This window comes from Pecten maximus, chromosome 6, assembly GCF_902652985.1.
Source record: "Pecten maximus chromosome 6, xPecMax1.1, whole genome shotgun sequence".
NCBI lineage: Eukaryota > Metazoa > Mollusca > Bivalvia > Pectinida > Pectinidae > Pecten > Pecten maximus.
This window is the reverse complement of record NC_047020.1, coordinates 926,842-953,755: the sequence shown is the minus strand read 5'-3', so window position 1 is coordinate 953,755 and position 26,914 is coordinate 926,842. Positions and strand designations below refer to the sequence as shown.

The 26,914-nt window shown below is 37.4% G+C and overlaps 2 protein-coding genes and 1 long non-coding RNA gene across 8 annotated transcripts in view; 2 read left to right on the top strand and 1 right to left on the bottom strand.

Moving 5' to 3' along the window:
* Positions 1–2,773, top strand: part of LOC117328680 (inositol polyphosphate-4-phosphatase type I A-like) — an 86,812-nt gene extending 84,039 nt beyond the window's left edge. For all 3 annotated transcript variants that reach the window (XM_033886133.1, XM_033886131.1, XM_033886132.1), the window contains exon 25: positions 2,610–2,773. In XM_033886133.1, the coding sequence (XP_033742024.1) occupies positions 2,610–2,742 (133 nt within the window). In that variant the 3' untranslated portion in view covers positions 2,743–2,773. The remainder of the gene's footprint in view (positions 1–2,609) is intronic.
* Positions 2,774–6,421: 3,648 nt separating this feature from the next.
* LOC117328682 lies at positions 6,422–9,414 on the top strand. 4 transcript variants are annotated; one of them, XR_004533003.1, is made up of 3 exons: positions 6,422–6,440; positions 6,472–7,087; positions 7,304–9,414. It is a non-coding gene; the product is annotated as an uncharacterized LOC117328682 (long non-coding RNA). The 4 variants fall into 4 exon arrangements; XR_004533004.1 differs by lacking the exon at positions 6,422–6,440 and having other exon boundaries at positions 7,073–7,087; positions 7,304–8,481; positions 8,516–9,414; XR_004533002.1 differs by having other exon boundaries at positions 6,428–6,931.
* LOC117328681 (thyrotroph embryonic factor-like) overlaps positions 8,085–26,914 on the bottom strand; it is a 36,070-nt gene continuing 17,240 nt past the window's right edge. Inside the window, exons 2-6 of the mRNA XM_033886135.1 lie at positions 21,070–21,168; positions 19,770–20,153; positions 18,328–18,456; positions 16,190–16,269; positions 8,085–11,842 (exon numbers count right to left, since the gene is read on the bottom strand). Coding sequence (XP_033742026.1) covers positions 11,612–11,842; positions 16,190–16,269; positions 18,328–18,456; positions 19,770–20,153; positions 21,070–21,168 — 923 coding nt within the window. The 3' untranslated portion in view covers positions 8,085–11,611. The remainder of the gene's footprint in view (positions 11,843–16,189; positions 16,270–18,327; positions 18,457–19,769; positions 20,154–21,069; positions 21,169–26,914) is intronic.

Here is a 26,914-nt window from a genome sequence, read left to right as displayed (position 1 = left end):
ATTGTTTAGTCAGCAGTAGTCTGGGACTATCAAATGTACTATTTAGTCAGCAGTAGTCTGGGACTATCAAATGAACTGTTTAGTCAGCAGTAGTCTGGGACTATCAAATGTATACTGTTTAGTCAGCAGTAGTCTGGGACTATCAAATGTACTGTTTAGACAGCAGTAGTTGGGGACTATCAAATGTACTGTTTAGTCAGCAGTAGTCTGGGACTATTAAATGTATTGTTTAGTCAGCAGTAGTCTGGGACTATCAAATGTACTGTTTAGTCAGCAGTAGTCTGGGACTAACAAATGTATTGTTTAGTCAGCAGTAGTCTGGGACTAACAAATGTATTGTTTAGTCAGCAGTAGGCTGGGACTATCAAATGTATTGTTTAGTCAGCAGTAGTCTGGGACTAACAAATGTATTGTTTAGTCAGCAGTAGTCTGGGACTAACAAATGTATTGTTTAGTCAGCAGTAGGCTGGGACTATCAAATGTATTGTTTAGTCAGCAGTAGGCTGGGACTATCAAATGTATTGTTTAGTCAGCAGTAGTCTGGGACTATCAAATGTACTGTTTAGTCAGCAGTAGTCTGGGACTATCAAATGTACTGTTTAGTCAGCAGTAGTCGGGGACTATCAAATGTATTGTTTAGTCAGCAGTAGTCTGGGACTACCAAATGTACTGTTTAGTCAGCAGTAGTCTGGGGCTATCAAATGTACTGTTTAGTCAGCAGTAGGCTGGGACTATTAAACGTACTGTTTAGTCAGTAGTAGTCTAGGACTATCAAATGTACTGTTTAGTCAGCAGTAGTCTGGGACTATCAAATGTACTGTTTAGTCAGCAGTAGTCTAGGACTATCAAATGTACTGTTTAGTCAGCAGTAGTCTGGGACTATCAAATGTACTGTTTAGTCAGCAGTAGTCTGGGACTATCAAATGTACTGTTTAGTCAGCAGTAGTCTTGGACTATCAAATGTACTGTTTAGTCAGCAGTAGTCTGGGACTATCAAATGTACTGTTTAGTCAGCAGTAGTCTAGGACTATCAAATGTACTGTTTAGTCAGCAGTAGGCTGGGACTATCAAATGTACTGTTTAGTCAGCAGTAGTCTAGGACTATCAAATGTACTGTTTAGTCAGCAGTAGTCTGGGACTATCAAATGTATTGTTTAGTCAGCAGTAGTCTAGGACTATCAAATTTACTGTTTAGTCAGGCGTAGGCTGGGACTATCAAATGTACTGTTTAGTCAGCAGTAGGCTGGGACTATCAAATGTACTGTTTAGTCAGCAGTAGTCTAGGACTATCAAATGTACTGTTTAGTCAGCAGTAGTCTGGGACTAACAGATGTACTGTTTAGTCAGCAGTAGTCTGGGACTATCAAATGTATTGTTTAGTCAGCAGTAGTCTGGGGCTATCAAATGTACTGTTTAGTCAGCAGTAGTCTGGGGCTATCAAATGTACTGTTTAGTCAGCAGTAGTCTGGGGCTATCAAATGTACTGTTTAGTCAGCAGTAGTCTGGGACTATCAAATGTATTGTTTAGTCAGCAGTAGTCTGGGACTATCAAATGTACTGTTTAGTCAGCAGTAGTCTGGGACTATCAAATGTACTGTTTAGTCAGCAGTAGTCTGGGACTATCAAATGTATTGTTTAGTCAGCAGTAGTCTGGGACTATCAAATGTATTGTTTAGTCAGAAGTAGTCTGGGGCTATCAAATGTACTGTTTAGTCAGTAGTAGTCTGGGACTATCAAATGTATTGTTTAGTCAGCAGTAGTCTGGAACTATCAAATGTACTGTTTAGTCAGCAGTAGTCTGGAACTATCAAATGTATTGTTTAGTCAGCAGTAGTCTGGGACTATCAAATGTATTGTTTAGTCAGAAGTAGTCTGGGGCTATCAAATGTACTGTTTAGTCAGTAGTAGTCTGGGACTATCAAATGTATTGTTTAGTCAGCAGTAGTCTGGAACTATCAAATGTACTGTTTAGTCAGCAGTAGTCTGGGACTATCAAATGTACTGTTTAGTCAGCAGTAGTCTGGGACTATCAAATGTATAATTTAGTCAGCAGTAGTCTGGGACTATCAAATCTATTGTTTAGTCAGCAGTAGTCTGGGGCTATCAAATGTACTGTTTAGTCAGCAGTAGTCTGGGGCTATCAAATGTATTGTTTAGTCAGCAGTAGTCTGGGGCTATCAAATGTACTGTTTAGTCAGCAGTAGTCTGGGACTATCAAATGTACTGTTTAGTCAGCAGTAGTCTAGGACTATCAAATGTACTGTTTAGTCAGCAGTAGTCTGGGGCTATCAAATGTATTGTTTAGTCAGCAGTAGTCTGGGGCTATCAAATGAACTGTTTAGTCAGCAGTAGTCTGGGACTATCAAATGTACTGTTTAGTCAGCAGTAGTCTGGGACTATCAAATGTATTGTTTAGTCAGTAGTAGTCTGGGGCTATCAAATGTACTGTTTAGTCAGCAGTAGTCTGGGACTATCAAATGTATTGTTTAGTCAGCAGTAGTCTGGGACTATCAGATCTATTGTTTAGTCAACAGTAGTCTGGGACTATCAAGTTATGCTGCAGATTTTGCCTCGATGTCTATGTTGACTATAGTCTTTATTTATTTCAGTGAAGGAGTAAGAAGGGAGAACACCTATAAAAATGTCGGCGTTAAGAAGTATGCCTTTAACGCCCTACAGCTCATGTACTTTCCAAAACAGTACAGACCACCCAATGGTACCTATGGAAATGTACAAGGGTAGATGTGTTGGTATGGGGCGGACGTGTTGTGAAGGAAGGATTGCAGCATAATGATTGTGGCAGGAATCATTGAATCCATGTTTATAGTAACAGGAGACATTGAACTCATGTTGATTGTGACAGGAGACATTGAACTCATGTTGATTGTGACAGGAGACATTGAACTCATGTTGATTGTGACAGGAGACATTGAATCCATGTTTATTGTAACAGGAGACATTGAACTCGTGTTGATTGTGGCAGGAATCATTGAACTCATGTTGATTGTGACAGGAATCATTGAACTCATGTTGATTGTGACAGGAGACATTGAACTCATGTTGATTGTGACAGGAATCATTGAATCCATGTTTATTGTAACAGGAGACATTGAACTCATGTTGATTGTGACAGGAGACATTGAACTCATGTTGATTGTGGCAGGAATCATTGAATCCATGTTTATTGTAACAGGAGACATTGAACTCATGTTGATTGTGACAGGAGACATTGAACTCATGTTGATTGTGGCAGGAATCATTGAATCCATGTTGATTGTGACAGGAATCATTGAACTCATGTTGATTGTGACAGGAGACATTGAACTCATGTTGATTGTGGCAGGAATCATTGAACTCATGTTGATTGTGACAGGAGACATTGAACTCGTGTTGATTGTGACAGGAATCATTGAATCCATGTTTATTGTAACAGGAGACATTGAACTTGTGTTGATTGTGACAGGAGACATTGAACTCGTGTTGATTGTGACAGGAATCATTGAATCCATGTTTATTGTAACAGGAGACATTGAACTCGTGTTGATTGTGGCAGGAATCATTGAATCCATGTTTATTGTAACAGGAGACATTGAACTCGTGTTGATTGTAACAGGAGACATTGAACTCATGTTGATTGTGACAGGAGACATTGAACTCGTGTTGATTGTGACAGGAGACATTGAACTCGTGTTGATTTTGACAGGAGACATTGAACTCGTGTTGATTGTGACAGGAGACATTGAACTCGTGTTGATTTTGACAGGAGACATTGAACTCGTGTTGATTGTGACAGGAGACATTGAACTCGTGTTGATTGTGACAGGAGACATTGAACTCGTGTTGATTGTGGCAGGAATCATTGAATCCATGTTTATTGTGACAGGAGACATTGAACTCGTGTTGATTGTAACAGGAGACATTGAACTCATGTTGATTGTGACAGGAGACATTGAACTCGTGTTGATTGTGACAGGAGACATTGAACTCGTGTTGATTGTGACAGGAATCATTGAATCCATGTTTATTGTAACAGGAGACATTGAACTCGTGTTGATTGTGACAGGAGACATTGAATCATTTTACTATAATGGATTGCATACCATAATTAACTACAAGGCGGCCATATTGAGATTTTTTGTCATGTATAATTGTATTGTTATATTATTGTTAATTCCCTCAAACGACATCAATAATTTAGGCATATTTTCATTATACATCAATGTAGTAGGAATATATTGAACTTTTGAACTATTTTTGAATTTTTGGTATGTCAGTGTACCCTGTTGAATGGAAGCCTTGTATTGATTTAGAACACTGTTGTATGGGGTAGTGGACTGTACCAGTTTATACTGGTTTGGATGTGTAGTCAGGACAGAACACTGTTGTATGGGGTAGTGGACTGTACCAGTTTATACTGGTTTGGATGTGTAGTCGGACAGAACATCGTTGTGTGGGGTAGTGTACCAGTTTATACTGGTTTGGATGTGTTGTCAGAACATCGTTGTGTGGGGTAGTGTACCAGTTTATACTGGTTTGGATGTGTAGTCAGAACAGAACATCGTTGTGTGGGGTAGTGTACTGTACCAGTTTATACTGGTTTGGATGTGTTGTCAGAACAGAACATCGTTGTGTTGGGGTAGTGTACCAGTTTATACTGGTTTGGATGTGTAGTCAGAACAGAACATCGTTGTGTGGGGTAGTGTACCAGTTTATACTGGTTTGGATGTGTAGACAGAACAGAACATCGTTGTGTGGGGTAGTGGACTGTACCAGTTTATACTGGTTTGGATGTGTTGTCAGAACATCGTTGTGTGGGGTAGTGTACCAGTTTATACTGGTTTGGATGTGTAGTCAGAACAGAACATCGTTGTGTTGGGGTAGTGTACCAGTTTATACTGGTTTGGATGTGTAGTCAGAACAGAACATCGTTGTGTTGGGGTAGTGTACCAGTTTATACTGGTTTGGATGTGTAGTCAGGACAGAACATCGTTGTGTGGGGTAGTGGACTGTACCAGTTTATACTGGTTTGGATGTGTAGTCAGAACAGAACATCGTTGTGTGGGGTAGTGGACTGTACCAGTTTATACTGGTTTGGATGTGTTGTCAGAACAGAACATCGTTGTGTGGGGTAGTGTACCAGTTTATACTGGTTTAGATGTGTAGACAGAACAGAACATCGTTGTGTTGGGGTAGTGTACCAGTTTATACTGGTTTGGATGTGTTGTCAGAACAGAACATCGTTGTGTGGGGTAGTGTACCAGTTTATACTGGTTTGGATGTGTAGTCAGAACAGAACATCGTTGTGTGGGGTAGTGGACTGTACCAGTTTATACTGGTTTGGATGTGTAGTCAGAACAGAACATCGTTGTGTGGGGTAGTGGACTGTACCAGTTTATACTGGTTTGGATGTGTAGTCAGAACAGAACATCGTTGTGTGGGGTAGTGTACCAGTTTATACTGGTTTGGATGTGTAGTCAGAACAGAACATCGTTGTGTGGGGTAGTGGACTGTACCAGTTTATACTGGTTTGGATGTGTTGTCAGGACAGAACATCGTTGTGTGGGGTAGTGTACCAGTTTATACTGGTTTGGATGTGTTGTCAGAACAGAACATCGTTGTGTGGGGTAGTGGACTGTACCAGTTTATACTGGTTTGGATGTGTAGTCAGAACAGAACATCGTTGTGTGGGGTAGTGGACTGTACCAGTTTATACTGGTTTGGATGTGTAGTCAGAACAGAACATCGTTGTGTGGGGTAGTGTACCAGTTTATACTGGTTTGGATGTGTAGTCAGAACAGAACATCGTTGTGTGGGGTAGTGTACTGTACCAGTTTATACTGGTTTGGATGTGTTGTCAGGACAGAACATCGTTGTGTGGGGTAGTGTACTGTACCAGTTTATACTGGTTTGGATGTGTAGTCAGAACAGAACATCGTTGTGTGGGGTAGTGTACCAGTTTATACTGGTTTGGATGTGTAGTCAGAACAGAACATCGTTGTGTGGGGTAGTGTACCAGTTTATACTGGTTTGGATGTGTAGTCAGAACAGAACATCGTTGTGTGGGGTAGTGTACTGTACCAGTTTATACTGGTTTGGATGTGTTGTCAGGACAGAACATCGTTGTGTGGGGTAGTGTACTGTACCAGTTTATACTGGTTTGGATGTGTAGTCAGAACAGAACATCGTTGTGTGGGGTAGTGTACCAGTTTATACTGGTTTGGATGTGTAGTCAGAACAGAACATCGTTGTGTGGGGTAGTGTACTGTACCAGTTTATACTGGTTTGGATGTGTAGTCAGAACAGAACATCGTTGTGTGGGGTAGTGTACCAGTTTATACTGGTTTGGATGTGTTGTCAGGACAGAACATCGTTGTGTGTTGTCAGGACAGAACATCGTTGTGTTGGGGTAGTGTACCAGTTTATACTGGTTTGGATGTGTAGTCAGAACAGAACATCGTTGTGTGTTGTCAGGACAGAACATCGTTGTGTGGGGTAGTGTACCAGTTTATACTGGTTTGCTGTAGCCTTATATCAAAAGTTGTTTGAAGTCTTGTTTCCACTGATTCTATAACAGCTGAAATATTATTGATGATTTATTACTCTGATCATTAAAACAAGGCGACATGTTAAAATGTTAACTGGTTTTCTTTTCCTACCACTGAGATGCGAAACAACCACAATATTGATATTAAATGTTAGCTTTGTTTCAGACCAATTTCATTGTCATGAACACCGTCTTTATACCGGTATTTGTGTATTGTTACCATCTGTTTATCAATTGTTGATGTTAGACCATGTGTCAACACAACTAAAATGTCCAAGTCAAGGTCACCAGATCTATGTTCCGAGTGTCAACACAACTTAAATGTCCAAGTCAAGGTCACCATATCTTTATTCCGATTGTCCACACAACTAAAATGTCCAAGTCAAGGTCACCATATCTATGTTCTGAGTGTCCACACAACTAAAATGTCCAAGTCAAGGTCACCATATCTTTATTCCGATTGTCCACACAACTAAAATGTCCAAGTCAAGGTCATCTGATCTATGTTCCGAGTGTCAACACAACTAAAATGTCCAAATCAAGGTCACCATATCTATGTTCCGAGTGTCAACACAACTAAAATGTCCAAGTCAAGGTCACCATATCTTTATTCCGATTGTCCACACAACTAAAATGTCCAAGTCAAGGTCGCCAGATCTATGTTCCGAGTGTCAACACAACTAAAATGTCCAAGTCAAGGTCATCAGATCTATGTTCCGATTGTCCACACAACTAAAATGTCCAAGTTAATAATATAAGGTCACCATATCTATGTTCCGAGTGTCAACACAACTAAAATGTCCAAGTCAAGGTCACCATATCTATGTTCAGATTGTCAACACAACTAAAATGTCCAAGTCAAGGTCACCATATCTATGTTCCGAGTGTCAACACAACTAAAATGTCCAAGTCAAGGTCACCATATCTATGTTCTGAGTGTCAACACAACTAAAATGTCCAAGTCAAGGTCACCATATCTATGTTCCGAGTGTCAACACAACTAAAATGTCCAAGTCAAGGTCACCATATCTATGTTCCGATTGTCCACACAACTAAAATGTCCAAGTCAAGGTCACCAGATCTATGTTCCGAGTGTCAACACAACTAAAATGTCCAAGTCAAGGTCACCATATCTATGTTCCGAGTGTCAACACAACTAAAATGTCCAAGTCAAGGTCACCATATCTATGTTCTGAGTGTCAACACAACTAAAATGTCCAAGTCAAGGTCACCAGGTTCCACGTTTTAACAGTTTTAATGCATGATGTATTGAAAGTTAATTTTCACCAACATAAATACATTTTTTTTTATTTCAAGGACTAAATCCATATTCATGTTTCATAATGTAATAGCACACAGACTCCATAACATTGAATTCTTGTGTCCTTACGGTCTCTTGTTACCATTGTGTGCTGTCGGCTGACAGACCACTAATAAAAAAAAAAAGTTATAAATGTACAGGAGCAAGTCCCATGGTACAGCCTCAAGTTTGTCCCGGCCGCTGAACTTAAATATTCATAGAAAAAAAAACAACCAAGTATTTGATGTTTATCATTTTTATTTCGATGAACAATATCAAACTGATAACCACTGTTCCTACCATGACTGTTACATATGTAGATTACAGACACTACAGATCTTACAATGTACATCCAAACTGTATACAATGTGTTGATACTTAATTTAGAATCATTCGATGTTGTCTGAAGGCAGCCAGTGACTTCTGTTCCCCTGTACATAGCCATGGTAACCGTACATAGCCATGGTAACCAGGTCCCCCTGTACATAGCCATGGTAACCGTACATAGCCATGGTAACCAGGTTCCCCTGTACATAGCCATGGTAACCAGGTTCCCCTGTACATAGCCATGGTAACCAGGTTCCCCTGTACATAGCCATGGTAACCAGGTTCCCCTGTACATAGCCATGGTAACCAGGTCCCCTGTACATAGCCATGGTGTTTGTAACCAGGCCATCGTTTTGGAGGAGACATCTTTAAATATGTACAATCGTAGGGTGTATTGCCATAACAAATCAACAATAGAAAAATGTCTTGACAACTCAAAATTATTTTTCCTAATCATTATTTTATAAAATAAGTCGAACATGACCGTGACTTTTTCATGTGTAAAGATTTTTTCCATAAATATCCTGTAATCATTAAATATTTTAATGTATAAAAGTCATTCATTATGAAACCAGAACACTACTCTTTGGTACAACAGCACTGCTGTATAAGAACCACTTGTAGTAATATTGTAATATACAATATATTAAGTCTTCCTGAGTGTGCTAACGTAGTGATATTTACATGTTATTCACCATAAACAAAACAACATATTAACAATTTCATATACTTGTAAAAATTCAAATATACAATATACATGCTATTAAATCAATAAAACAAAAATTGAACGTTCATGAGCAATGATTAACATCATATATATAAACAACTGATCAATGAAGTTGATATACAGTCCAACCATGTTATCAAAAAGTCTCAAGGCTCATGAAAATACTTCGAGATGTTGTGAATATTCAAGGTAACTGACAATATTTAATACAAAGTTTTCACTGTCAGACCTTAATTCTGAACCTTTAGTTAGGCAGCATCTTCGAGTGATCATGATCAGGCTTTTGAGATAACAAAGTCTGACTGTATATGTAGAAATTCACCCATGGGCTAGACAAATTATGTCACAATTGTTAAATGATTTCGGATCTTGATGACATGTGGATGTTGTCTTTCCCTCGAGCTAATTAGAGCTTGATTACTTCCCAGTACATAAGGTCTCAATGTTGTCTTTCCCTCGAGCTAATTAGAGCTCTATTACTTCCCAGTACATAAGGTCTCTTCTTGAATTCCTAATTATTAGGAATAATATAAAACTTAGCTGCACATATTAATAAAATTTACTTCTCAAAAAAACATATTGATTCTTGTCGCCTACCAAGGAATGATACATATGATTTAAGTGTCCTGTGAACTATGGTCAAAGTTAATGTGACAGGCAAAACAAATCATATCACAGCTAATGAAAAGCTGTTTGTTCTAACATTAGAAAAAATATCTTGTGACAATTGTAATTTGATTAACAAAAAAAAACACCATAAATACAGTTATATACATGTGTGTATTTTAAAGAAAGAGTAAAAAATTAAAGTGTTGGAAAAATAAATCTAATGAGTGTGCTAATTATTTTTCAATAGACAGTTTCAAATCCCAAAGTATGAACACTGTCATGGCATCACTTACATTTATTATCCAATGAAAACTATCATAACATTACTGTTGTTTAATATTCAATTAACCAATGAAAACTGCCATGACATCACTTACATTAAATGAACCAATGAAAACTATCATAATGTTAATGTTGTTCATGATCAATATTCAATTAACCAATGAAAACAGTTAAACTGCCATGACATCACTTTCAGAAGAATAACCAATGAAAAAAATTAACAATGTCTTACTGATGTGGTATAATGAAATTTATCAAGAATATAGTTGATGTGGAAGAATAGTACAACTGTGCAAGATTTTGAGGTAGGTCAACATTTGAGTGGGGTGATCTACATCAGGGACACTTTAATTGTGAATACTCTACATCTGGGGCAGTATAATTGTCGGTACAAGGCTGAAAACACTGATGAAGGACACTTAAGTTAGATGTACATTACTGTTAAAAAAATATTTTTGAAAATTCTGAAGACAACACAAAAATTAAAATAACAATAAAGTCATCAACTGGTATGGGATTAATAGTTATATATTCAATGAATAGGGAATGAAAGAAGTGAAAAGGAAAAAGAATTAAAAAAAAATCAACAGGAAAGAATATATCAATAATTTCCATGTCTATGTCATTTTGCCCTATGTATCTAGTCGTCTGCAAGCAAAAGCTGATTAATTACCTCTGCTCTATTTAGAAGCTAATAAATGTTTGGACAAATAGTTAAAAAATGTTCTTAGATGAAGTTATATGTACCAGTATGGTATTTACAGTGTCATCTCAGAGAATCTCTTAAAGGTTGGCACGGTATAACTACTAATAAACTTTATGTAATGTGCATTTCTTAATTTAGATTGGCTAATTATATAATAACTAGTTCTGTACTAAATTTAATTGGCTAATAACTAGTTCTGTACTTAATTTAGATTGGCTAATAACTAGCTGTTCTGTATTTAATTTAGATTGGCTAATAACTAGTTCTGTACTTAATTGGATTGGCTAATAATTAACTAGTTCTGACCAAAGTTGCGAAAAACAAACTGAACAGAAAATAAAATTACCTAATTAATTCAGTAATGCCAATCAAAGGACATTTCTATACTAATTTGTATTCAGGCTATGTATTAGTTATTTGTATAAAAAATTGTTAATAGCAGTATTTAATGCACCTAAAGAGGATCCTGTTCAAAATGGGGAATACAATGAGATATCATTAAATCTCGACTAATACCTAATTATGACTATTACTTAGCTCTTTTTTATAAACAATTATGAGTATATACAAAACACTGAATAATGAAGTTTTCAAATGCATTTAATTAAGAAACTGTACACAACAAAATACCATTGATAACACAAACTAAAGAAGAATATATACAAATGACTTCTGACATGCAGAAATATTCAATCTAAAAGTCCACACTTCAACTTTACCATTTCGATCTAGGACCCCCTCCCCTCAAACCATGTCTGCATTAATACAATCACACTCCATCCAACTTCTTAACTAAGAGCACCTCTCTCATCTCATCTAATAAATCCTCACTACCTAACATTGCAACACCAGCCCACCAGTTAAACAGTCACTCCCTCCCCTCCTCCAGGTAACTAGAGCCACACTCTCTCTCTCCCCTGAATGATGAATATTTTGAAACTTAAGATTGATTTATGTTGTATGATCTAGGACTTCTGACTGGTGATTTTTTTTGTCCTAGAAGAGGTAGTTTCAACTAAAACTTGATAACATTTTAAGTGAGAAATAGTCTTTTATGCCTTATCTATAATGTTACAAACACATCCCCCAAATACTACCCAACCCTTCACAAACAGGCTACTGAGTGCCCTCATATTTACAAAGACTTATCTTCAGTTTGGTATTTTCTTTCTTCATCTTTTCAAGTTCCTGTTTCAATATGTCATTTTCTTTTTCCAGAAAGGATGCCCTCATTGCTATCTGATTTTCTTTGATGCGCCGAGCATCCCTTGAGCGCTTTGCAGCAACATTGTTCTTCTTGCGGCGATTCCAGTACTTATCATCTTTGCAGTCATTAGGAACAAAAATCTAAATTAAAAACAAGAATTACACAAAATAATGTATCTTATATAATCGGTACCGCTTTGTCAATGTAGTTAAAGTTTAAGCAAACTCCAAAATTCATTGTTTCAGTCAAACCAAACCGAAAAACCTCCACATAATAGCATTAAAGCATCCTGTATATATATTATAGACAAGTGCAAATATCAAATTGCAAAACAAATATAAGATTTTGCAAAATCACTAATGCTCAAATTCAAATGTGTCATTTTTACCCCAAAATTCAAATGTGTCATTTTTACCCCAAAAAACACTCTTTCTGAAAAGTAAGAGGAAAATACCTTGAACATATGTATGGTAGCATTCATTCCAATTTGGCTATAAATTATCTGTTAACCAACTGGAGAAGCAATAAAGATTTTATATCCATTTCTCACAATCTTTGATTTTAACCAAAACATTAAACAAATAATTAAATTACATATAACCACCACTTTGTGATCTAACTATATACCGCATTTGCTAAAAGTTGGACTTTTACAAATGTACTTTTGGAGAAACTGATCTAAACGTAAAATCTTGAAGTGAAATGTTGACACGGCTGTTGCCGTCGCAGCCACAAAAGTAAATCAGGTCACCCGGTGACTGGCGTATAACAGGATAACTACCTTATACCCAGTGACTGGTGTATAACAGTACGTAGAATTAACAGGATACCTACCTTATACCCAGTGACTGGTGTATAACAGTACGTAGAATTAACAGGATAACTACCTTATACCCAGTGACTGGCGTATAACAGTACGTAGAATTAACAGGATAACTACCTTATACCCAGTGACTGGCGTATAACAGTCGTAGAATTAACAGGATAACTACCTTATACCCGGTGACTGGTGTATAACAGTACGTAGAATTAACAGGATAACTACCTTATACCCAGTGACTGGTGTATTACAGTACGTAGAATTAACAGGATAACTACCTTATACCCGGTGACTCGCGTATAACAGTACGTAGAATTAACAGGATAACTACCTTATACCCAGTTACTGGTGTATAACAGTACGTAGAATTAACAGGATAACTACCTTATACCCGGTGACTGGCGTATAACAGAACGTAGAATTACAGGATAACTACCTTATACCCAGTGACTGGTGTATAACGGTATGTAGAATTAACAGGATATCTACCTTATACCCAGTGACTGGCGTATAACAGTACGTAGAATTAACAGGATAACTACCTTATACCCGGTGACTGGTGTATAACAGTACGTAGAATTAACAGGATATCTACCTTATACCCAGTGACTGGCGTATAACAGTACGTAGAATTAACAGGATAACTACCTTATACCCGGTGACTGGCGTATAACAGTACGTAGAATTACAGGATAACTACCTTATACCCAGCGACTGGCGTATAACAGTACGTAGAATTAACAGGATAACTACCTTATACCCGGTGACTGGTGTATAACAGTACTTAGAATTAACAGGATACCTACCTTATACCCAGTGACTGGTGTATAACAGTACGTAGAATTAACAGGATAACTACCTTATACCCAGTGACTGGCGTATAACAGTACGTAAAATTAACAGGATAACTACCTTATACCCGGTGACTGGTGTATAACAGTACGTAGAATTAACAGGATAACTACCTTATACCCGGTGACTGGTGTATAACAGTACGTAGAATTAACAGGATAACTACCTTATACCCGGTGACTGGTGTATAACAGTACGTAGAATTAACAGGATAACTACCTTATACCCGGTGACTGGTGTATAACAGTACGTAGAATTAACAGGATAACTACCTTATACCCGGTGACTGGTGTAGAACAGTACGTAGAATTAACAGGATAACTACCTTATACCCGGTGACTGGTGTATAACAGTACGTAGAATTAACAGGATAACTACCTTATACCCGGTGACTGGTGTATAACAGTACGTAGAATTAACAGGATAACTACCTTATACCCAGTGACTGGCGTATAACAGTACGTAGAATTAACAGGATAACTACCTTATACCCAGTGACTGGCGTATAACAGTACGTAGAATTAACAGGATAACTACCTTATACCCAGTGACTGGCGTATAACAGTACGTAGAATTAACAGGATAACTACCTTATACCCAGTGACTGGTGTATAACAGTACGTAGAATTAACAGGATAACTACCTTATACCCGGTGACTGGCGTATAACAGTACGTAGAATTAACAGGATAACTACCTTATACCCAGTTACTGGTGTATAACAGTACGTAGAATTAACAGGATAACTACCTTATACCCGGTGACTGGCGTATAACAGAACGTAGAATTACAGGATAACTACCTTATACCCAGTGACTGGTGTATAACAGTACGTAGAATTAACAGGATATCTACCTTATACCCAGTGACTGGCGTATAACAGTACGTAGAATTAACAGGATAACTACCTTATACCCGGTGACTGGCGTATAACAGTACGTAGAATTACAGGATAACTACCTTATACCCAGCGACTGGCGTATAACAGTACGTAGAATTAACAGGATAACTACCTTATACCCGGTGACTGGTGTATAACAGTACTTAGAATTAACAGGATACCTACCTTATACCCAGTGACTGGTGTATAACAGTACGTAGAATTAACAGGATAACTACCTTATACCCAGTGACTGGCGTATAACAGTACGTAAAATTAACAGGATAACTACCTTATACCCGGTGACTGGTGTATAACAGTACGTAGAATTAACAGGATAACTACCTTATACCCAGTGACTGGTGTATTACAGTACGTAGAATTAACAGGATAACTACCTTATACCCGGTGACTGGTGTATAACAGTACGTAGAATTAACAGGATAACTACCTTATACCCGGTGACTGGTGTATAACAGTACGTAGAATTAACAGGATAACTACCTTATACCCGGTGACTGGTGTATAACAGTACGTAGAATTAACAGGATAACTACCTTATACCCGGTGACTGGTGTATAACAGTACGTAGAATTAACAGGATAACTACCTTATACCCGGTGACTGGTGTAGAACAGTACGTAGAATTAACAGGATAACTACCTTATACCCGGTGACTGGTGTATAACAGTACGTAGAATTAACAGGATAACTACCTTATACCCGGTGACTGGTGTATAACAGTACGTAGAATTAACAGGATAACTACCTTATACCCAGTGACTGGCGTATAACAGTACGTAGAATTAACAGGATAACTACCTTATACCCAGTGACTGGCGTATAACAGTACGTAGAATTAACAGGATAACTACCTTATACCCAGTGACTGGCGTATAACAGTACGTAGAATTAACAGGATAACTATACCTTATACCCGGTGACTGGCATATAACAGTACGTAGAATTAACAGGATAACTACCTTATACCCGGTGACTGGCATATAACAATACGTAGAATTAACAGGATAACTACCTTATACCCAGTGACTGGCGTATAACAGTACGTAGAATTAACAGGATAACTACCTTATACCCAGTGACTGGTGTATAACAGTACGTAGAATTAACAGGATAACTACCTTATACCCGGTGACTGGTGTATAACAGTACGTAGAATTAACAGGATAACTACCTTATACCCAGTGACTGGTGTATAACAGTATGTAGAATTAACAGGATAACTACCTTATACCAAGTGACTGGTGTATAACAGTACGTAGAATTAACAGGATAACTACCTTATACCTGGTGACTGGTGTATAACAGTACGTAGAATTAACAGGATAACTACCTTATACCCGGTGACTGGCGTATAACAGTACGTAGAATTAACAGGATAACTACCTTATACCCGGTGACTGGCGTATAACAGGATAACTACCTTATACCCAGTGACTGGTGTATAACAGTACGTAGAATGAACAGGATAACTACCTTATACCCAGTTACTGGCGTATAACAATACGTAGAATTAACAGGATACCTACCTTATACCCAGTGACTGGCGTATAACAGGATAACTACCTTATACCCAGTGACTGGCGTATAACAATACGTAGAATTAAGATACCTACCTTATACCCAGTGACTGGCGTATAACAGTACGTAGAATTAACAGGATAACTACCTTATACCCGGTGACTGGTGTATAACATTACGTAGAATTAACAGGATAACTACCTTATACCCGGTGACTGGTGTATAACAGTACGTAGAATTAACAGGATAACTACCTTATACCCGGTGACTGGTGTATAACAGTACGTAGAATTAACAGGATAACTACCTTATACCCAGTGACTGGTGTATAACAGGATACCTACCTTATACCCAGTGACTGGCGTATAACAATACGTAGAATTAAGATACCTACCTTACGTGACTTTTTTATTATTGGCTGTGGCTTCAGTTCTTCTACTGTAAACCTTCGTCTCTTTGGGTCAAAATCATGTCCTGTTTGATAAAAATAAATTGCATGGGTGACACAAGTTTTAAAAAATGAATCTACAATGTACATAAATCTGTATAAGTCTACAATGTACATAAATCTGTATAAGTCTACAATGTACAGAAATCTGTATAAGTCTAAAATGTACATAAATCTGTATAAGTCTACAATGTACATAAATCTGTATAAGTCTACAATGTACATAAATCTGTATAAGTCTACAATGTACAGAAATCTGTATAAGTCTACAATGTACAGAAATCTGTATAAGTCTACAATGTACAGAAATCTGTATAAGTCTACAATGTACAGAAATCTGTATAAGTCTACAATGTACATAAATCTGTATAAGTCTACAATGTACAGAAATCTGTATAAGTCTACAATGTACAGAAATCTGTATAAGTCTACAATGTACAGAAATCTGTATAAGTCTACAATGTACAGAAATCTGTATAAGTCTACAATGTACAGAAATCTGTATAAGTCTACAATGTACAGAAATCTGTATAAGTCTACAATGTACAGAAATCTGTATAAGTCTACAATGTACAGAAATCTGTATAAGTCTACAATGTACAGAAATCTGTATAAGTCTACAATGTACAGAAATCTGTATAAGTCTACAATGTACAGAAATCTGTATAAGTCTACAATGTACAGAAATCTGTATAAGTCTACAATGTACAGAAATCTGTATAAGTCTACAATGTACAGAAATCTGTATAAGTCTACAATGTACAGAAATCTGTATAAGTCTACAATGTACAGAAATCTGTATAAGTCTACAATGTACAGAAATCTGTATAAGTCTACAATGTACAGAAATCTGTATAAGTCTACAATGTACATAAATCTGTATAAGTCTACAATGTACATAAATCTGTATAACACAATGTACATAAATCTGTATAAGTCTACAATGTACATAAATCTGTATAAGTCTACAATGTACAGAAATCTGTATAAGTCTACAATGTACATAAATCTGTATAAGTCTACAATGTACATAAATCTGTATAACACAATGTACATAAATCTGTATAAGTCTACAATGTACATAAATCTGTATAAGTCTACAATGTACATAAATCAGTGTAAATCTACAATGTACAGAAATCTGTGTAAATCTACAATGTACAGAAATCTGTATAAGTCTACAATGTACAGAAATCTGTATAAGTCTACAATGTACATAAATCAGTGTAAATATACAATGTACAGAAATCTGTATAAGTCTACAATGTACAGAAATCTGTGTAAATCTACAATGTACAGAAATCTGTATAAGTCTACAATGTACAGAAATCTGTATAAGTCTACAATGTACATAAATCAGTGTAAATATACAATGTACAGAAATCTGTATAAGTCTACAATGTACAGAAATCTGTGTAAATCTACAATGTACATAAATCTGTATAAGTCTACAATGTACAGAAATCTGTATAAGTCTACAATGTACAGAAATCTGTATAAGTCTACAATGTACATAAATCTGTGTAAATCTACAATGTACAGAAATCTGTGTAAATATACAATGTACATAAATCAGTGTAAATATACAATGTACAGAAATCTGTATAAGTGTACAATGTACATAAATCTGTATAAGTCTACAATGTACAGAAATCTGTATAAGTCTACAATGTACATAAATCTGTATAAGTCTACAATGTACATAAATCTGTGTAAATCTACAATGTACATAAATCTGTGTAAATATACAATGTACATAAATCAGTGTAAATATACAATGTACAGAAATCTGTATAAGTCTACAATGTACAGAAATCTGTAAATTTTTACAGAAATCTATATCTACATGTATCTACAAAATATATCTACATTTACTCGACATTTTTCCCATTGACACAATGTTAAGAGGCAGTTGCCACCATACGCCTATAACACCCAGTGGATATAGGAATAAAGACAGGTGTTTATGTAAACAAACAATATGGCGGCCAACAACGAGGTATCGCTTGATGGAGATTTACACAAACACTATTTTGTATCTGATTAACAACCTGTATATCTATAACAGACTGTACGGTACGTACCTGGTACAGATGATAATACTATATCTTCATCATCCACCTCGAAGTCCACGTCAACATGTGGAGGACTTACTGATCCACTGCTACTGGGAGTGAGTGGTGCATCATCTGTAGTCGTGACAGAATCGATATCTACAAACCAAAAACAACTGGCTTTACAGAAATCCTTGTTTTAGTCAGATTTACAATCTGATTACCAGGATGTCATATTTCTATATTCATGAAAATAACCTTTATTTAACATTGTTTACATGGTTAACAAGCAACATCTCTAGAGCTTGTATTACGACACCACTGGAGGAACAAATATTGTTTTAAATGTTGGAGAAAAACCCATAGCGGAAAACCAACATGACATCGGTGGGGAAACCACGAATCTAACAAACATCATCCCCTGCCACAAACACGGCTCAAACCCACGTTCAAGAAGAAAGTAGCCTGAAGCTCGTCCATGACTGCACTGACAACTGTCAATGCATTAGCATTCACAGCTACTGAGGTGCCCATCCTAAGTGCTTTTGTTTTTATTCAGAATACTTCAATTCAGGGCTCAAAGTTGATATTATTACCAGGTAGCCTATTTGGCTACCAAATTATAAAATATAGGTGCCAATTGGAAAAGTTAGTCGCCTGGCCTAGTTGTAAAAAAAAAAAAAAAATTCTTTGGATCAGTATGACATCTCATCCATTTTTATTTATTATTTTTTTCTAATATATAAAATATAAGAAATTGATTCAAGTTATGAATCTTAATGCAAATGATTGAACATGTGATGTCAGGATAAAGAATTATGTAACAATGAAAGTTTTAATAATAATACAAAGACAAATTTTAGCGGGGAAATGTTACAGTAAAAAATTACATGTCGGCTACACTTTGGTTTGCTGGTTCATCTCCTAGTGAACAAACGGCCATTTTTAGGTGGAGAGTTATTGTAGTACATGTAGCTGGTTTGACACAACAACAAGAAACCTGTAACATGTTTGGTTGAAGTGTCTGGCCCAACACAACCACAACACGATGATATGTGGTCCATTAGAAACACAAACCACCATTGGTAGGGATCAAACACTCCGTTTTTCACCAGTCTACAGATTACACTAGTAAGTATCACGCTTCAAAACTACTTTTCATCAATTAGCAATACCTCATTATTTTAATATATTTCACATGTGGTGAAAATGTCTGAATATATGGGATTGTAAATGTATGTAGATAAATATATGGTGAAATCTATTATTAAAATACAGAGATATTTTTATATTAGACACTAATTTGTGTGTTAACTATCACAAAATTATATAAATATTCATGCATTGAATTATATTTGCCCATATATGTAAAACGTGTTGACTCAATATGCTATCAATTTTAAATAAAGACTTTTACCATTATTGACTATTTGCAATTACAACGAAAATCTATAGTAAAAATTATCATTTACCAACTGACAGCAGGGATCGTATGGTTGGACTACTGGGCCCTTCTTTAGGGGATTCAATGTCTTTACTGAATAATGTCTTGATGGGGTGGACAGGTTGTGTTTCTGTTCCACTGAGCATGGGGTTAGCAGTAATGATGGGAGAGGAGGGCGAGCTGGTTATCAGTGGAGGAGCCGGTGACTTCTGTGACTTGTTCGAGTCTGAACCAACTGAGTTATCATTCAAGTCAATTGGGATTCCATTTTCTGACAGAAACTCATCCAAGTCCATGTACTCCAATTGGAAATTTTCATCCTGCATGTTGGTGTTGTTCCACAAGTTTGGGCCAAGAAATGCAGAGGTTGGATCATATGCAGCGTTTCCATTTTTATCTTTGTAGCTTCCATCTGTACAAAAACAAAAAAAACACATGGAATTATCTATTGTTATAAGTTAGCATGAGAATCAGAGGCAAACAGCACTAGTTTGAAAAAAAACTTTTATAGAGCTTTCAAATTGTTATTTTCAGAAGGTGTAAAAAGCCTAAGTAATTTGTCAAAAGTCAGAGAAATATTCAAACAATGTTTTTCGATTAGAGAGGTGATGTTAAATAAAACCTTACATTTTGATGTTCTACATCATAAAGTGTGCACTCACCTCCAGACATAGACACAATATTAGACTAGAAATAACAAAAATGTAAACATCTGAAGATAAATGTTAGAAATCACAATATAATAAACCTCCGAAGTTTTAGTGACTGACTCCACCCTCGCCCCATATAAATGTTACAGACCCAAGTGACCCTCTATAGGGGCCTATTATGGCTCTAGATCTATAGAAGGTCAGTTATATTGATTAATATATTACTTATAGTATGTTCAGTACTGTAATTTATATCTAAGTTCTGACAACCTCAATCAAGAGGGTTCGTAGAGGAAAAGGTTACCATGCATAGATAGTCAGAACCTTTCCGCAGTTGAGCTGGTGACAATTTTGTTTTGGTTGGACTCGGAGCCATTAGTACAAGTGCACTGGTCACTGAATGACCTTGACCTTGTAAGCGTTGGGTTAATTTACTCAAGGCAAGTACTGAGAAGCAAAACATGAATGCGCAGAAGATCGCGACAGAAAAATCTATCTTAAATACCGACTTTGTTTAAAACATATCAAATATAATCAAAATCAAAATCTGATAACCAATGCTCTTGTCAAACGGGCTATTTACAATCGTTACTGAAGTAGCCATACGTCTACACGGTAAGCCCACAATCAAAACATCAACAAAACCCAATCAAAAGAGGCAATCTAGATCGGCCTTACCATGCAGACTTGGTGCTGTCTGTAGTTTTGGATTCTCCAATAATTCTTTTAGGGTAATACCCTGCTGACCAATGCCGAGGAAGGACATCTTGTTTCTCGCTGAAAATAAACAACCAACCTTGTCAATCGCACCGTAGTTATATAAATAGATCTACAACAGGAAACCAGCCAATCAGATCACAGAATGCTCTCTCTCGTGGATTAGTGTCACGTTGCAAAGCACGAGGGTTAGACAGTCTCATATCTTGACCGTCGGCCTGTAAAGATATGCCCTATGTGACCCACAGATCGGGTACGTGAACTATTTTGTATGCTCTGAAACGTGAGTATGGATTAGCTCGCGTCTACAAAGTCATACTGTTTGTAGTTCACACAGGGCCTAGGTATTTAGCACGTTCATTAGTCAAAGATCAATATGACATGATACCGACAGTTGTCCTGCTCATGAGCTATGGTAAACTTTTTTGATAAATATATCCAAACGTGTGTCGATCTAGGACACTAAAATTATTCGAACGTGTCTCGATTTAGGGCGCTAAAATGTGTCCAAACGTGTGTCGATCTAGGACTCTAAAATGTGTCCAAACGTGTGTCGATTTAGGACGCTAAAATGTGTTCAAACGTGTGTCGATCTAGGACGCTAAACTGTATCCAAACGTGTGTCGATCTAGGACGCTAAACTGTATCCAAACGTATGTCGATCTAGGACGCTAAACTGTATCCAAACGTGTGTCGATCTAGGACGCTAAACTGTGTCCAAACGTGTGTCGATCTAGGACGCTAAACTGTATCTAAACGTGTGTCGATCTAGGACGCTAAAATGTGTCCAAACGTGTGTCGATCTAGGACGCTTAAATGTGTCCAAACGTGTGTCGATCTAGGGCGCTAAAATGTGTTCAAGCGTCTGTCGATCTAGGACGCTAAACTGTATCCAAACGTGTGTCGATCTGGGACGCTAAACTGTATCCAAACGTGTCTCGATCTAGGACGCTAAAATGTGTCCAAACGTGTGTCGATCTAGGACGCTAAACTGTATCCAAACGTGTGTCGATCTAGGACGCTAAAATGTGTCCAAACGTGTGTCGATCTAGGACGCTAAACTGTATCCAAACGTGTCTCGATCTAGGACGCTAAAATGTGTCCAAACGTGTGTCGATCTAGGACGCTAAACTGTATCCAAACGTGTGTCGATCTAGGACGCTAAAATGTGTCCAAACGTGTGTCGATCTAGGACGCTAAACTGTATCCAAACGTGTGTCGATCTAGGACGCTAAAATGTGTCCAAACGTGTGTCGATGTAGGACGCTAAACTGTATCCAAACGTGTGTCGATCTAGGACGCTAAAATGTGTCCAAACGTGTGTCGATCTAGGACGCTTCAATGTGTCCAAACGTGTGTTGATCTAGGACGCTAAAATGTGTCCAAACGTGTCTCGATCTAGGACGCTAAACTGTATCCAAACGTGTGTCGATCGATCTAGGACGCTAAACTGTATCCAAACGTGTGTCGATCTAGGACGCTAAAATGTGTCCAAACGTGTGTTGATCAAGGACGCTAAAATTGTAGTGAACTAGGAAATATATAGATTGTATAAGATACTACTTGTGCGATTTATGAGATAAGTAGATACGTTTTATTTATAGACAAGTTTTATATTTGGTGTGTACAAAGTTATCTAGTGTGGTAAGCCTATGTACATACTAGGTATAGTCAGCCAAATCTATTTGGGTTGCTTCCCTTAGATTAGTATATCTTACTAAATCAGTATATTTATCCCGTTTTAGGTTTACGCCCTTAGTTCGTGTTACTAGCTAAACACATTTCTATGTAAAGCAACCAAACTGTAGCACCTGAAAGTCAGTCGTTAATATGTACCACACGATCCGTGGTAACAGTAGTCAGTGCTATGAGAGACGCACAAATTTAGGGTTAAAGGTCAGGATTGGTCAGTTGATCACATCCTCATCTTATACGTATTAATAGACCCTTAAGGGGGGGGGGGGGGGGGGGGGGGGGATATATATAAACACTGGCGCTATTTAGGAGTTCTCTCGTATTTTTTGGACTAAATGGACTTGAGTACCGGCCGTTCGTTATATAAATCTCTGGATGTGTCCAAACGTGTGTCGATCTAGGACGCTAAAAGGACAGTTTAATAAAAATAGCACCCTTCTGTGATGTGGATTTTTATTGCTTAGATGTTCAAAGCTGAGCCTTGTATGATAAAAACAATCATACTGAAAGTATGACAGAAAGTATGACAGAATCATACAGAAAATATGACAGAATCACACAGAAAATATGACAGAATCACACAGAAAATATGACAGAATCACACGGAAAATATGACAGAATCATACAGAAAGTATGACAGAATCATACAGAAAATATGACAGAATCTTACAGAAAATATGACAGAATCATACAGAAAGTATGACAGAATCATACAGAAAATATGACAGAATTTTCATAGTGAATTTTATGAAATTTGTTGTAATATAAACATTATTAGACATTTTACATTTTCCATAATTTTGGATTTTCTTCGTCGTCTAATTTCTCTTTGTAAAAATGTTACACTTACAAACTTTTGTATGACACTTTTATAATTCCCCTAATGTATGTACATTTACCTTTTGATGTTAATTGAGTTAATTAACTGGTCCGGCCAGGTATGACACCTAGCCTCGGACAAAGGACAATTAAGCTTATTATCTCACCTGTCTGAAATGTGACCATCTGAGTACTAAAATGCCACCTGTCAATCATTTGTATTAACTCTAGCTTAAATACTATGTGTAAGGTTTTGTAAAATTAGTTAGAACCTAGAGTTCGGACTGTACGGGTCGATTTTCGGATATTCCGTAAATCGCCTGCCGACTCCTAGAAAGTTTAGTGTAATAAATACTATATCTTGGACCGTATTTTAACATCTTTGGATTTTATATATATTATACAAAAATATTACAACGACGGGAAAAATCGTTGTGATAGAATCACACAGAAAATATGACAGAATCATACAGAAAATATGACAGAATCATACAGAAAATATGACAGAATCATGCAAAAAGCACTAGAAATATCAAATATTAGCAAGTCCGTGCTACATAAGACTAAACAGATCCCTCTGATAAGCACGAGAGTGTGTGAAGGGTAGCAGTTTCCTAACTAAACTGGCAGGGTATGGAATATATGTACAGGTAATAATTAAACCGGATCACTGATTTCCTTAGCAATATGTACGAGTTGAAACACCTGTCCTGTGATTAGCGGTTTTCCTCGAGAAAGTGTATTAGGTCCATGTTATAGTCATCGACCCGTCGGAAGATCATTTGTTTATTAGATGAATTAATGTTCGGCTCCATTCGGAATACGCTGCAATCAAAGTGATATTTAAATCGTTAGCTCGGTCATTTTCAGAATACGTTGTGACCAAAGTGATGTTTAAATCGTTAGTTCGGTCATTTTCAGAATACGTTGTGACCAAAGTGTTGTTTAAATCGTTAGTTCGGTCATATTTGGAAGCTTTACCTGAGCCATGGTAAGGTTATTCCATTTTATTAAAAGTGGTAAGTAAAGACTCAGCATTCAACGATTCGTAGTTTTAGTCGAATGTTAGCCACAGCTAGGATAGCTACCTTGTACTTCTCCACATTACACGTTGGCTAGACTGTACGATACCGTACCAAACACACAAATACCGAATCATCAGTGTATACTAATATAGTGTGTAGTATACCAAGTCATCGACAGACAGCTATAATTACAGAGATTGTTATAGTAAAAAGTATCATATTTTTATATCGAGCTCAAGTCTGAAATCAAATATCACAGACTTTAGAGTACTGAAGTGAATAAATATGAATTAATAAATTGATAAAATTAATTAATAAATGAATAAATCATAGATTGGTAGATAAAACCCCAAATGTCGTACTAGTATACAAAGTGTTTAATTTCAAAGGGGGATAACTCAGTATTGACTGTTAAGCGTTACGAGTGTGATTAAGTAGGAAGTTAAATCATTTCTGTAGGCCTCCTGGTGTCTCGGCTAACACAACTATATCATTAGCGTACATCAGGAGAAATCAACCCGATTCCTGTATCTCAATACTTGGACAGTTATCATTGATCAATTGCAAAATCGTTAACATATCAAAAAAAAAAAAAAAAATGGGGGCATAACTTCTCCCTTCATAATCCATTCTAACGCCATTGTCACTACCCCGGTATTACCCGATAGTTCCATAGTCACTACCCCGGTATTACACTATAGTTCTAATGTCACTACCCCGGTATTACACTATAGTTCTAATGTCACTACCCCGGTATTACCCTATAGTTCCATTGTCACCACCCCGGTATTACCCTATAGTTCCATTGTCACTACCCCGGTATTACTCTATAGTTCCATTGTCACTACCCCGGTATTACCCGATAGTTCCATTGTCACTACCCCGGTATTACCCTATAGTTCCATTGTCACTAACCCGGTATTACCCGATAGTTCCATTGTCACTACCCCGGTATTACCCGATAGTTCCATTGTAACTACCCCGGTATCACCCGATAGTTCCATTGTCACTACCCCGGTATTACTCGATAGTTCCATTGTCACTACCCCGGTATTACCCGATAGTTCCATTGTCACTACCCCGGTATTACCCGATAGTTCCATTGTCACTACCCCGGTATTATCTTATAGTTCCATTGTCACTACCCCGGTATTACCCGATAGTTCCATTGTCACTACCCCGGTATCACCCGATAGTTCCATTGTCACTACCCCGGTATTACTCGATAGTTCCATTGTCACTACCCCGGTATTACCCTATAGTTCCATTGTCACTACCCCGGTATTACCCGATAGTTCCATTGTCACTACCCCGGTATTACCCTATAGTTCCATTGTCACTACCCCGGTATTACTCTATAGTTCCATTGTCACTACCCCGGTATTACCCTATAGTTCCATAGTCACTACCCCGGTATTACCCGATAGTTCCATAGTCACTACCCCGGTATTACCCGATAGTTCCATTGTCACTACCCCGGTATTACCCTATAGTTCCATAGTCACTACCCCGGTATTACTCGATAGTTCCATTGTCACTACCCCGGTATTACCCGATAGTTCCATTGTCACTACCCCGGTATTACCCGATAGTTCCATTGTCACTACCCCGGTATTACCCGATAGTTCCATAGTCACTACCCCGGTATTACCCTATAGTTCCATTGTCACTAACCCGGTATTACCCGATAGTTACATTGTCACTAACCCGGTATTACCCGATAGTTACATTGTCACTACCCCGGTATTACTCTATAGTTCCATTGTCACTACCCCGGTATTACCCGATAGTTCCATTGTCACTAACCCGGTATTACTCTATAGTTCCATTGTCACTACCCCGGTATTACCCGATAGTTCCATAGTCACTACCCCGGTATTACCCTATAGTTCCATTGTCACTAACCCGGTATTACCCGATAGTTACATTGTCACTACCCCGGTATTACTCTATAGTTCCATTGTCACTACCCGGTATTACCCGATAGTTCCATTGTCACTACCCCGGTATTACCCTATAGTTCCATTGTCACTACCCCGGTATTACCCTATAGTTCCATTGTCACTAACCCGGTATTACCCGATAGTTACATTGTCACTACCCCGGTATTACTCTATAGTTCCATTGTCACTACCCCGGTATTACCCGATAGTTCCATTGTCACTACCCCGGTATTACCCTATAGTTCCATTGTCACTACCCCGGTATTACCCGATAGTTCCATTGTCACTACCCCGGTATTACCCGATAGTTCCATTGTCACTACC